This window comes from Lissotriton helveticus, chromosome 12 (assembly GCF_964261635.1).
Source record: "Lissotriton helveticus chromosome 12, aLisHel1.1, whole genome shotgun sequence".
NCBI lineage: Eukaryota > Metazoa > Chordata > Amphibia > Caudata > Salamandridae > Lissotriton > Lissotriton helveticus.
In genome coordinates, this window is record NC_136073.1 from 63467663 (window position 1) to 63481196 (window position 13534).

The following is a 13534-nucleotide window of genomic DNA, read 5'->3' on the forward strand; positions in this document are numbered from 1 at the left end:
TCAAGCAAGCCGGGCTGAAGACGGCTGGAATGCCAGAAACCGATCCTCGGAAGCTTGTTTTCGGTCCAGGGAAGGCATGGCTTGGCAGTTCGGGCTGGACTGTTCCCATGAGGCACAGGGTCAGACTGATCTGCATATAGCCATGTCTGAACTGGGGTGGCAGAGTGGGCGAAAGAACGGTTATGGCTCAAACCCAGATCTTTTGACTGGGTGTGAGTGTTTGATTGGTTCTGATGCTCCGTCCATCACCACCCCCTTTTGTATCCCATCCCATATAACCTATTTCCAGGTTCTCAAGCACCACAAAGTCTTGCAAAAGGCAGATCCAGCCTTTGTGTGCTACCACATGCTTTTCTCGTTTCATGTGTTTACACTGCCTTCTCCCCTCTGTATCACTGTCCACCTCCTGCCCGATGTCGATGCAGTCTGGGAGTGCCCTTGGACTTCTTGATGCTCTCACTGGCATCAAGTGCTTCCCCTCCGGTGTGCGTGCTGCCCTCACATAGCTGATTGATAGCGCCTAAAAGTGCAGCAGCCTTGCCCAGAAGTGCCATTAATACTGTAGTAGGACTGTCAAGAGCGTAATCCTGTTAAAAGAGTAGCAACACACAAGTTCTTATGTAAAAATACCCCTAATCTAATGTAATTCGTAATACGGTGGAAGTTTTGATGTTTTAAATTCAGCTATATAGTTGGTGCGTTGTAAACTGGTGGTTTTTGGAATTTCGTAATTATTTGTATGTGTATGCTTTTAAAAAACTTGTCTAAACTGTAAAGCTGGTATGGCATAATAATCACATAACATGTAAAGCGCTATGATACCTTCGGGTCTAGCTAGGGCTATATAAAACTCAAAATAATAATAATAATCATTATTTAATATTTATTTTAAGTGTACATTTATTTAAACCCTGTCCACACCGAGACTACAACCAGGTTCTCCAGAAAAAAACATTGTCATTTTCTACGTCAAAAACTCTAACCGTTAGAAATGCGAGACCTATTGCATTGCAAATGCTTGTTCCATTTTCTAGCACTCCCTGGGTGCAGGCTTTAAGCCTGCCATATGAGCATGGCACTAGTACAATGTGTGACGTGCTGGGTGATGGTTATTTCATGTTAGCAAAATCTTGTGTGTACAGATAAATTCAGCAATTTTTCTTTTTATATCTGTAGAATAAATTGGTCAGCCCAATTGTCTCAGGTCCTGATGAGGTCACAAATATTTTGAAGGCCGAAACGTGTTGACCATTACCCCTCCGGGAGAAGAAACAATCCACAGATAGAAACAAGGAATCAATTATCTTGGGTTGAGGAATTAAATTAAAAAGTCTTAGAAAAGACTGTGGTCCCCAAAAATTAATTTGTCGTTGGAATTTAAATTAATAATACAGAGGAAGAACCAACATTACATATGTGAAATTGGATGAAAAAATATTTCCAGGGAAGGCCCAGATCAGAGGTCTTCAAATTTTTTGATGCTGAGACCCACTGTCAATTTTTTTTCCTCCTAACAAAGATTTCTGGAACCTGGTCCTCCAATCCCCACAGCAAATCATTTTTACAGTGGGGAAAGAATAGCCCTCATCGCCGCCACAGACGACATCAGGCGCCAACTAGACAACGGCGAAACATCAGCCCTCATCCTCCTGGACCTGTCAGCTGCCTTCGACACGGCCTGCCATCGCACTCTAAAGACACGCCTCCTAGAAGCCGGAATCCAAGAGAAGGCCCTTGACTGGACCACGTCCTTCCTCTCCGGCAGAACCCAGAGCGTCCGCCTCCCACCCTTCCGATCCGAAGCCACCTACATCATCTGCGGCGTCCCCCAGGGCTCATCTCTCAGCCCGACGCTGTTCAACTTCTACATGGCCCCCCTTGCACAAGTGGCCCGCCATCACAACCTCAACATAATCTCCTACGCCGACGACACCCAGCTCATCCTCTCTCTCACCAAGGACCCACACACCGCCAAAACCAACCTCCACGAGGAAATGAAGGCCGTCGCCGACTGGATGAGGAGCAGCGTCTGAAGCTGAACTCGGACAAGACGGAGGTCCTCATCCTCGGACCCACCCCCTCAGCCTGGGATGACTCCTGGTGGCCGACCACACTGGGAACAGCACCAACACCCACTGACCATGCACGCAACCTAGGATTCATCCTCGACTCCTCCCTCTCCATGTCTAAGCCGGTCAACGCCGTCTCCTCCTCCTGCTACAACATGCTCCGCAGGATCTACAAGTGGATCCCGACCGAAACAAGAAGAACGGTGACACAGGCCCTCGTCAGCACAAGACTGGACTACGGCAACGCACTCTACGCAGGAATCCCAGCCAAACACCTACAACGACTACAACGCATCCAAAACGCCTCTGCCTGACTGATCGTCAACGTCCCGCGCCGCAGCCACATCATCCCCCACCTGAGAGACCTAAACTGGCTCCCTGTCGACAAGAGGATCACCTTCAAGCTCCTCACCCACGCACACAAAGCACTCCACGCCAGACCAGCCTACCTGAACAGCAAACTCAGCTTCCACACCCCCACCCGCCAGCTCCGCTCTGCCAGCCTCGCCCTCGCAGCTGTCCCCCGCATCCAACAAACAACCTCGGGCGGCAGATCCTTCCCCTACCTCACCGCCAAGACCTAGAACACCCTCCCTACCCACATACGGCAGACCCAAGACCTAGAAGACTCTTCAAGACCGCGCCCCCCTACCCATAGCGCCTTGAGACCCTCACCGGTAAGTAGCGTGCTGTACAAGTACTCTATTGATTGATTGAATACTAAACAGGGTTTAGGAAACCAAAGGTTAGTGAGCATGGGAAAAGGTTTAGCTAAAAACAAAGGGCCTCATTTAAGTGGAATTGGCAAAGGGCAGCGCCGCAGGTCTTCTTGCTGAGCTGCCCTACACTAATGTGAACGGGCAGGAACGCACTGTATTATTATTTATAAAATATGGTGCATTATAGTTCTTTCCCCTTGGTTAGCATACAACATGATGCCTACTACCAACACAGGCAGGATAGTTTTTGTGCAGGAGGGGTCACCATAGTATGTAGAATACCATTCCAAGATGACTACCATATTTACAATCCGATGGTGAGCAGTGCAGAAGCAATGGGGAGCAAACACTGACCGGAATCAAAATGAAACACACTTTGACAAAGCCAATAGGTTGTTTCACCTATGGGACATCTATTGGCTTTGTCAATGGTTTATTTTGTACCCACATTGTACAATAGCTTGGCTTGTGTCAATTCTATAGTACGGTTGGATGTGGCCTGTCGCATATTATGATACCGTGTGTCACTTTTAGGTAAGGTGTCGCATGACATGGCCAATAACTGTAAATGGTGATATGACATTGCCTGTCACTAAATAGTATGGTGTGATTGGGCACATCATTTGATTGTAGGCCTTTCACGGTATAGTATGGTATAGCCTGTAATTGTATAGAACGGTATAGTAATTACCCGTTATTTTATATATAGCATGGCCTAGTATTATTACTTAGTATGGTATGGTTTGGCCTGTCATTGTACTTGCAATTCAGCCATTAGAGGTATCTCTTACTCTCCTGTTTACCATCAAAGAGGATTGCTTTGTCTTTTAATTTTTGGCACAAGAGTTAAGATCTTGGTGGCAGGCAGAAATCATATGTAAGTTTAGCCTGTTCGGGGCTAGAGAATCGAAAAGGACCTCAAGCTAAGCAAAACCAAGGCACATTGCTCAAGCCTTCTGGGGCTCGCCCACCACTAATCATCACAGATACTTCAAGCTGGTACTCATCACCAGTAAGGCGCTCTCTATTCTGAGAGACAATACCAAAAAATATTTTGGTTAACTGTGTAGTGTTCCCAACAATGGGATTAGAACAGCTCAAGCTTTGTGAGTATGTGAAGACATGTTAACAAGCATTTTTGTACACACCAAAAGAATAATTTTGGGCAATCATATAGTTTCACCTCACTTGATATGTACAAAAATGCTCGTTTACAAGTCTTCAGATAATGACAAAGCTTGACCTGTTAAAATACTGTTGCTTTGGGAAAGGGGGTGGGATAAAACACTTTGGTACACTAAAAATGTTAAATAAATATATATATATATATTGCATATAATGCATTAGAGCCAAACAAGAAAATGCCGCTTTTGAAGAGAAAAATAAATACATTTTTAAACCGGACAGAGGTTGCGACTCATTTCCTCTCTCGTGTGGGGAGGCTGTTGGAATATTTATGTGGCCAAGGTCCGGCCCAAGAGAAACGCACCGCCCGCTAAATAGCGCCATTCACACCCGAACTTGGACCCTTTTGTTGAACGTGCAAAACACGAAGGGTGTGAGGTGCTCCCATAGACTGGACTATGGTTAGGGTCCCAGAAGATGTTTTAAAAGGACATTCTCAGGGTTTTCCGGCCGGCACAAGAGGCGCAAATTCAAATGTAGCACGCATGGAAGGCGACAGCGAACTACATGACCCAACATGCAGCACTGTAAAGAACAGCTGAAATGCGGTACCCAACAAGGGGTTAAAAAACGGAAGCACCGGTACACTGATGGTCGTGTGGGTGAGCTGTTACAACCTGAACCTGCGGCGCCTCCTCTCTGACGAAGCTCACAGTGGTGAGCGAAATGCATTAGAGCCAAACAAGAAAATGCCGCTTTTGAAAAGAAAAATAAATACATTTTTAAACCGGACAGAGGTTGCGACTCATTTCCTCTCTCGTGTGGGGAGGCTGTTGGAATATTTATGTGGCCAAGGTCCGGCCCAAGAGAAACGCACCGCCCGCTAAAGAGCGCCATTCACACCCGAACTTGGACCCTTTTGTTGAACGTGCAAAACACGAAGGGTGTGAGGTGCTCCCATAGACTGGACTATGGCTAGGGTCCCAGAAGATGTTTTAAAAGGACATTCTCAGGGTTTTCCGGCCGGCACAAGAGGCGCAAATTCAAATGTAGCACGCATGGAAGGCGACAGCGAACTACATGACCCAACATGCAGCACTGTAAAGAACAGCTGAAATGCAGTACCCAACAAGGGGTTAAAAAACTGAAGCACCGGTACACTGATGGTCGTGTGGGTGAGCAGTTACAACCTGAACCTGCGGCGCCTCCTCTCTGACGAAGCTCACAGTGGTGAGCGAAATGCATTAGAGCCAAACAAGAAAATGCCGCTTTTGAAAAGAAAAATAAATACATTTTTAAACCGGACAGAGGTTGCCACTCATTTCCTCTCTCGTGTGGGGAGGTTGTTGGAATATTTATGTGGCCAAGGTCCGGCCCAAGAGAAACGCACCGCCCGCTAAAGAGCGCCATTCACACCCGAACTTGGACCCTTTTGTTGAACGTGCAAAACACGAAGGGTGTGAGGTGCTCCCATAGACTGGACTATGGTTAGGGTCCCAGAAGATGTTTTAAAAGGACATTCTCAGGGTTTTCCGGCCGGCACAAGAGGCGCAAATTCAAATGTAGCACGCATGGAAGGCGACAGCGAACTACATGACCCAACATGCAGCACTGTAAAGAACAGCTGAAATGCGGTACCCAACAAGGGGTTAAAAAACGGAAGCACCGGTACACTGATGGTCGTGTGGGTGAGCTGTTACAACCTGAACCTGCGGCGCCTCCTCTCTGACGAAGCTCACAGTGGTGAGCGACATGCATTAGAGCCAAACAAGAAAATGCCGCTTTTGAAAAGAAAAATAAATACATTTTTAAACCGGACAGAGGTTGCGACTCATTTCCTCTCTCGTGTGGGGAGGCTGTTGGAATATATATATATATATATACACACGTGTATACACCATTATAGCACCCTAACTGAAAATCTGAAGCATCACAGTTTGGCAGTTACTCCTGCAGAGTGAGAACGACTCACCAACTGCTGTTGAGTGAGTGGTAAATGAGTATGGACTTTTAAGCAAAGGCCGAGAAATTGGCACACGAGCAAGCACAAAATACAAGAAAATATGTGATTGTTGGTGGAACACTCACAACTCTACATACTTTTTTTTATGATATCCCAAATCCACAATGTGCCTACAAAACGTGTGCTTTGTATAAACGTTCTAGTAGTTTTGACTAAATGGCTCTCTGCATACCTGTTATAGTTTTGATACTGTATTTCCAAAATCCAATATTTTTTTTTTATAAGAAAAGTGTTCTGACAAGTGTTTTAAGTGCCAGGCAAAAAATACTAATTGTTCTACAAGTACTGCCTACGATCCTGGGGAAAACTTCGAATGGGGGGGAAGGGGGGACCACAAGCAAACTAAGGTTTGCTAGGCACACAGGTCAAATCAATTGAATTCTAATTGCCAGGTCTCAAGGATGGAGGGATTTCAAAAGTAAAATTGTCGCTTCTACTAAAGACAGGGGCTATGGTAACCAATAATGTGAGGACTAACATAAGGCCTTGAAGTGGAATTACAAACCCTGCGAGGCGGTTAGAAATCGTGTTTCGATTTTTTCCCCATGAATATGTTCGGTCCATTTGAACCACATCTCTATATATGAAACAAGTGCTTTACATGCTTATGCATCCGAAACAGAACTGTGTAGGACTCATCATACAAGGAAGTGTTTGCGAGTAAACCACTGCAGTGCTGATTGTACCGGAAATCACAAACCAAGTGTCAAAAGGTTGTAAAATCCAGAAATCGAAACTACATTGCATATACCCGTTGAAAGGAGACTGGAAAGAGCAGGATTGTTACAAAGACAATTTTAGCTCAGAGCATGTGATGCGTTGCGGTGCTCAGACTAGACACTGAAGATGTAAGGTGGGGAGCCAAATGTATTCATGAACTGCCAAACAAAGGTAGCACGGCGGAGACAGTGTGTAAAATAAGGACTTGAGATTTTGTCTGGAGGAGGCATTCAAACTTGGGTGCATGAATAGAAACAAATCAAACACCAGGAGATGTTATGGGGACATTCTCTCACTGTGGGGGGGGGCTGGGGGGGGGTCAACATTACTTGTTCATCACGCCCTAGGTATACGCGAGAATGGAAAAATTATATTTAACGTATGGATGAGGGAGCAGACATTTCAGATCAGAAAGACTTGGAATTGACCGGGAGAAAAGGTTGAGATTCTCGGTTCAGAGAACGAGGTAGGGTCATCTTGTACTTACCCTCTCGGTCGATACCAGGTGTGTGTGTGTCGGGGTCAGAATTGAGAGTCTTAAGGAGCGGACGTCAGTTCACAACAATAACAGTGTACAATATCCAGAAAAAAAATGGAGACTACCCAACTAAAACGGCTCGCGTGGAAAAGCGGCCGCGAAAGTGTGCGGGGTACGCTCCGCATTAAAACGGGGGTTTGAGTCCGAAGGAACGCAAATATGCGGTCTCAGGGTAGGCTGCTTACCCGGGACCTCACTTTGGCTCCACCACTGGTGGGCAGAATCTTCTCAAAACCCTTAAACTAATTTCACATTTTAAAGCGCTGGGCACAGTCACGGGAATGGAGCCCCTACGTTTAGGGACGGATATAACAACTTGTAAGTCCCTCTCAGCCCCTACTCGGCATCAAAAAACACTCTCAAACCAACTACTTGCAAATGACAAACCTTCGGCGACCCCCTTCTCTCGGCTTTATTAACAAAAGAGAAATTCCTCCAAAGTGGCCTACAGCGGCCTTGAAGCCGGGAACTCACGTACACTCCTACCCGACAGATCAGCACCAACACCGGCCACCGTTCCCTAATCGAGGCCGGGGATCCGCGATGAAAAGTAGAAGAGTAAATAAAAGCGGCAAAGACAAGAAAAGAAAACACCGAAGCCCTCAATCCGAAAGACGAGGTGGTGTTGTGTCGGAGAATATCAACAACGTTGTCGCAAACGGAGTACAGGAAACAAAACATCAAACATCCGATAAACAGCAGTGCCCTGTGTGACAGTGTATGCACGAGAAAACTAGGAAAGCGTTCGGCAATTTCCGGATTCACTCGCATATGGTGACGTGCTAGGGCGGACCTGGATTTCTGAATATAGAACAGCCGCAATACATTATTCATGAGGATGGAATACATTAAGCATTCGGGTGCATTGAAACAGGGACGGCGTATTATCATAGACCGTACCCCTCGCGTGTTACGTACTCACGTTCCTGCGCCTGACCTGCTGGTCCCGCCTACTACCCCTGCTGGTTATTCTGGGCAACCCCGTAGGAAAGCCGAGAAAGAATATATAAGAGGCTGCCCGAACGCTTGACGCTCAGATGCGCTAAGGGGCGCAACTGGAGCGGATGATAAAAGGGCAGCTCCACGACAACCTAAACGCTGACCTGTGTCGCCCTCCGCTTTAGTCGGTGCTCAAGCTTATCTTTCCTGAGCGCACCGACCGACACGAATTTCCATCTTCCGAAGCCCCTACTAGCCCGAGAAGAGGCCCCGTTCTCTCCGCGTCCGTCTGCGTAGGCGGCAAGATGAGCGGCGGTCCGCCCTCCGGGGACAGCGCGTGCCCGCTACGTAACATCCGGCGCGTACAGTTCGGCGTGCTCGGCCCCGATGAGCTTGTAGGTGTTCGTTCCATGCAGTTGTGTGGGTCAGGGTGGTGTGATGTCACAGGCTGTCTGTCCTAAACCGGGGGTCATGGTCTCCGATGCATCCTGTGACCCTTTATTTAGTTATTTTGTGTTTGTTTGAGATGCACGAATCTGATGGCGGGAGTGAGTGGGTGATTGAACGGTGTTCACGTGGACTGCTCCCGGTTGTGTTGAGTTTTGGCATCTTAAGTCGGTGGCTCGTTGTAAAGAGTTTTTTTAAAGTATATTAGGGTAGGTAGTAAATGATGGATGTTGTGAGTGGGTGCGATTTATTTTGCGAATGTTTCCCCTAGCATCGGTGGGTTGTCTCCCATTCGATTGAATAGCTCGACCATAGTGTGTGAGGTGGAAGGGAAAGGGTGAGACTTTTTTTTTATGTCCGAGTGAGTAGTGCGCTGGTGGCATCGGAATGTAGTGTAAGGAAGTGTGGAAGTCTAAAAAGAATGTTGTGTGATGTCAGTAGGGTAGTTGGCTAGAGTCCCATTGTGTTTATGTCTCTCAGGAAGTGCATGTACCTGGGTAGTGGCATATTGTGGAGCATTCTGAGTAGCCGGTTTTCTACCGACATCCTAAAATTTTAATGTCCTGGCCGGTAAAGAATAATATTTTTAGCATTCGTCCATACATACTTCACACACAGCAAATATAAATAGAATGTCCTTTTAATTGTGTTCTAAAGTTGCAGTAAGGATCTATAACAACAATTAAAGTGTACATCGACAGAATTTAATTCATACTGGCTTTGTCTTTATTGTTGTTTTTTTTTTTAGTCCCATTTAGTTTCACACCCAAGCCTTTGCAAAAACTTCAACAAAAAACAATAAGTGACTGGTATGTCTCTCTTGGCAAGGTGTCATTCCCAAGTCTGAGTAAAGAGCATAATATTTAGTGTGGCTTTGGTCAATGGGTGTACCTTAATAGAGGTGTACGATGAGGGGTTGACAGTTTGGGTGGTGGCATAAATATTTATGAAATGAGTTTTCATCCATAATGGGTGTAAGTGTTTGCAAGTTTAGGGGGTGTCATTATGGAAGTATGTGTGAGGGTGTCATAATAGATGTACGCGTGAGGGGGTGCCAGTTTGGGGGGGTTTCATAATGGATGTACGCGTGAGGGGGTTTCATAATGGATGTACGCGTGAGGGATGCCAGTTTGAGGGTGTCATAATGCATGTACGCGTATGGGGATGCCAGTTTGGTGGTTTCATTCTGGATGGATGCTTGAGGGGATGCCAGTGTTGGTGGTGTCATTATAGATGTATGCATGAGGGGGCAGTTTGGGTGGTGTCCTAACGAATGTTCGTGTGAGGGGTACACGGTTTGGGTGGTGTCATAACGGATGTATGTGTGAGGGGGTGCCAGTTTGGATGGTAGCAAAATAGGTGTAAACTAAGGAGGGTGCCTTTTTGGGTGGACAAATGGTGCGCACTGGGAGGGGTGTGGCCAGTCCGGGTGGTGGTTTAGGATGCTGAAAGTGTATAATTTTGGGTGATGACTTATGCTGTCGTTAAAACACCTTATCATTGACCTCTAATCCATACTCATTTACCTTTATACAACCACTTCCAATTAAACCCCTTACCTTTAAACCCATAGCCTAATACTCACTTTTCCCATAACTTTACTCCAGGCCTTTATGATCTTACCTACCTTACCCTGTGCCTCTTATAGTCTTATTCACCTATCCTTACCCCTTGCCCATTCCTCCTACTTTTTACCCCTTAGTCTTACCTCTTACTGTTAACCACTTGGCTTTATCCATAACCCTTACCCTACTCACTCCCTTATACACCATTACTCTTCTACCATGGTCTCTTTAAGCTATTACTGTTATCAATTTTCCTTTATCACACGTACAGTGAACCCCTTACCGTTAATCCAGATCCTCAACCCTTTACCCACACCTGAAATGACAGAATGAGGTGGTCTACAATGAAATTGTAGACTGTGAAAAAGTGCCCACAAGAAAGTGACATGGCATATGGAAGAGGTTCCAGTGTGTTTAGCAGAATGGTGGTATATTGCATGGAGGGACGTGGATAGCTGAGTTGTGATTAGGGGGGAATGCTGGTGCGTGTGATATTTGCAGTGGCTGGTTAGTAGTCAGTGCTGGCCCAGCTAGATATTGATAGTTTGTATGAGCAGCTGCAGACATTGTAATCTGCAAGTGGCTTGGTGCCCATCTAATTTTACATTTAGCTAAATATTTATGCCAAATTACAGTTTGTAATCACATTTTTAAGTTCAGCTTGTTTGGGTGGAAACACTCCACCACCCATATTTCAAATAAGACAGGCTTGTTCTTCAAGAAGAATCCAGCATAAGCAAGGACTGTCAAAGCAAATGGGTTTGTTTCTGGCAAGCAGGTGTTGTCAATCATTTCTCAATTTAAAAAAAGCACCCAAACATGGCAGTTGTATCTGTGCAATTTAAAATAAAAAAAATATCTGTAGCGTGAAATTGTAATAGAATCTATCTTATTTAATCACAGGAAGATTACTACAGTGCACGTTTTAAGGAAGATTTGCACAGTTTGCTAGTCCTGCACAGTGCACAAGAACCTAGGGATGAAGTAGTCTGACCGATTACCCTATGTTGTAATGGTCGGCCACAAAACATAGATGCCAGTCTGAGAGCAATGGGTGAAGCGGTTTGACCCAAAGCTGTTATGTTTGTATATTCAGGTCTAGCATAGACTGTTAGCTCTTTCATGGCTTCATGTTTTTCATGTATAATGAAGATACAATGTGCATCCAATCTCAAACTGACCTGACCTTTATTACAATTATATCAGTAGTCACAAAATGATCCAATATACTGTTCTGTTTTCTGATTGCTTGATGTTACTCATTTTTTGGGGGGCTTTCTATTGGTGTGATTGTGTTTTTTGATGGGTAACACCTCTTTTAATCTGATATCTTGGCATTTGTGCATTACTAGAGCACCTATTGATATACTAATGTTTTACTGACAAACGCACACGAGGGGGTGCCTCAAGAGTCCACAACTGTATTCAAGAGCTGTCCTCTCTTTTTTTCCTCCTTTCCCTAAAAACACATAATTATATGGTGTCAATCCCAATATACTCTTCTCCAGGACTAAAATAACATGTGAGCCGTAGTATGAAGTCTTCAAACAATTCTCTTTATTATTCTTCAAAACAGCAATGAAAAAAGATACTTGACTGTTGTGGTGCGTCGTGCTACCCTGTCTGAGCTTACTGAATTTCCTTAAGTTATTGTTCTACGATAATATAAGAGCAATACAAGTGTTCCAAGAATCTACGGGTCGAGTCTCAATCTTACTTAACCACTCATTTAAAACCAGTTATGAGGGATAGTCTTCTTAAGTTAACTGATTCACACTTCGACTTGATGTGATATTGCTTCAAATAAATACGTAAACCCTGATGAAGTCCTTTCAGAGGACAAAACACTTCTGCCGGACTGTTTCATTTATGTTTGGAAGAATAATACAGAGTTGTTTTGAGACTTCATACTACGGCTCCCATGTTATTTTGGTCTTGGCGAAGAGTATATTGCTATCAACACCATAGAATTGTGTTTTTCGTCAAAGGAGGAGTGCAAAAAAGAACAAGCTCTATAATACAATTGTTGGACTCTTGAGACACTCCCTTTTGTGTTTTTTGTCTGTTCAATTGTATTTATGGTTGTTGAGTAGTTTGAAATAGTTGCAAATATGAAATACTTGTGAGGGGCACACTCCCTTATCTCAGTTCTCTATTTCAACCTGAAGCTCTAAATAACTACTCAAATTATGGCGTGCTATACAGGCCTGGGTAACTGCCTGTCTCCCTGTCATATAAGCTTCTAACCAAATTCAGTAATTTGACCTGAAATTGCCGGAATGCACCTCCATTGGTGTTAATAATATTCACTATTTTAATTTTTAGTACCCCACATAAAATACATCGCACATCTTATACTTGTATATGTTCATGTTGTATTTTCTGGTTATAACCTCATCATGAAAAAATATTTATATTTCAATTGCCACATCATAATGCTGAACCAATGTAAAATGTTCAAGTCAGATATATGTTCAAAATGTCCTGGACAAAACTACTACCTTACTGACCTGAAGGTGTTGCATGAAGGGTGACTCTGAGGATTTAAAAATACAGTGGGCACGTAGTGGTGTCTACATTTGATTTACCAAACAGATCTGAATCACCTTGCATGAGCAGTTGGTAGCAAGGTTGTTGGAGTAATAGTTTTTTCCCAGGACATTTTTGGTTTTTCTTAAACATAACAGGAGTTTGGTTTTTGAAGAAACTGGCGTGTAGTTTATTTCTTGCTCTCTAGTGTCCCCTGAAGAAGGGACACTTGGTCCTGAAATGCATAGGGCGGGCAACAGTCAACGAAAGGACTGACAGTTGAACAATGAACCATGAGTATACTGTGAAATTAGTCATGTTGCATATATTTGGGTTGTAAATGTTATATTGGTTCAACATTGTGGTAATTGGAATGTAAATGAATTTTTCATAGTGATGTTATAACCAGAAAATACAACATTAACATATTAGAGTATACGATTTGTGATTTATTTGTTTGTGGGTAATAAAAATTCACATAGACACCAACATGCAATTTCAGGTCAAATTGTTCCTGAATTTGGTTAGATTTTGAGTAGTTTCGCCATTAGAGGGCTAGTGCCCACTACTATTCCCTTTCCAGACTAGCATTTGTAGCCATAACTACTCTTGCTTTGGGATTATTTGTACTAACATTTTACTAAATTGGGTGTGAAATACTAGTACCTAGTCTCCCATCTTGTGTATTCAGCCACCAAGTGGCTTTAAATATTGAAGTCATTCTGGCATTTCTGGATATTGTTGTTCCATAGCCTGGATATCAGCTATGCGTGGTTGGTCATTGTGAAGAATTGCACCTCTTTTTCAAGTGTACTAGCTGTTGATGGCAGGGTAGGAATGTGTTTGGTGGCTTATCATTG

General features: G+C 44.3%; 1 protein-coding gene across 1 annotated transcript in view; it reads left to right on the top strand.

Moving 5' to 3' along the window:
• The first annotated feature begins 8222 nt into the window (after positions 1-8222).
• Positions 8223-13534, top strand: part of POLR2A (RNA polymerase II subunit A) — a 57011-nt gene continuing 51699 nt past the window's right edge. The window contains exon 1 of the mRNA XM_078669696.1: positions 8223-8528. Within this exon, the coding sequence (XP_078525822.1) occupies positions 8439-8528 (90 nt within the window). The 5' untranslated portion in view covers positions 8223-8438. The remainder of the gene's footprint in view (positions 8529-13534) is intronic.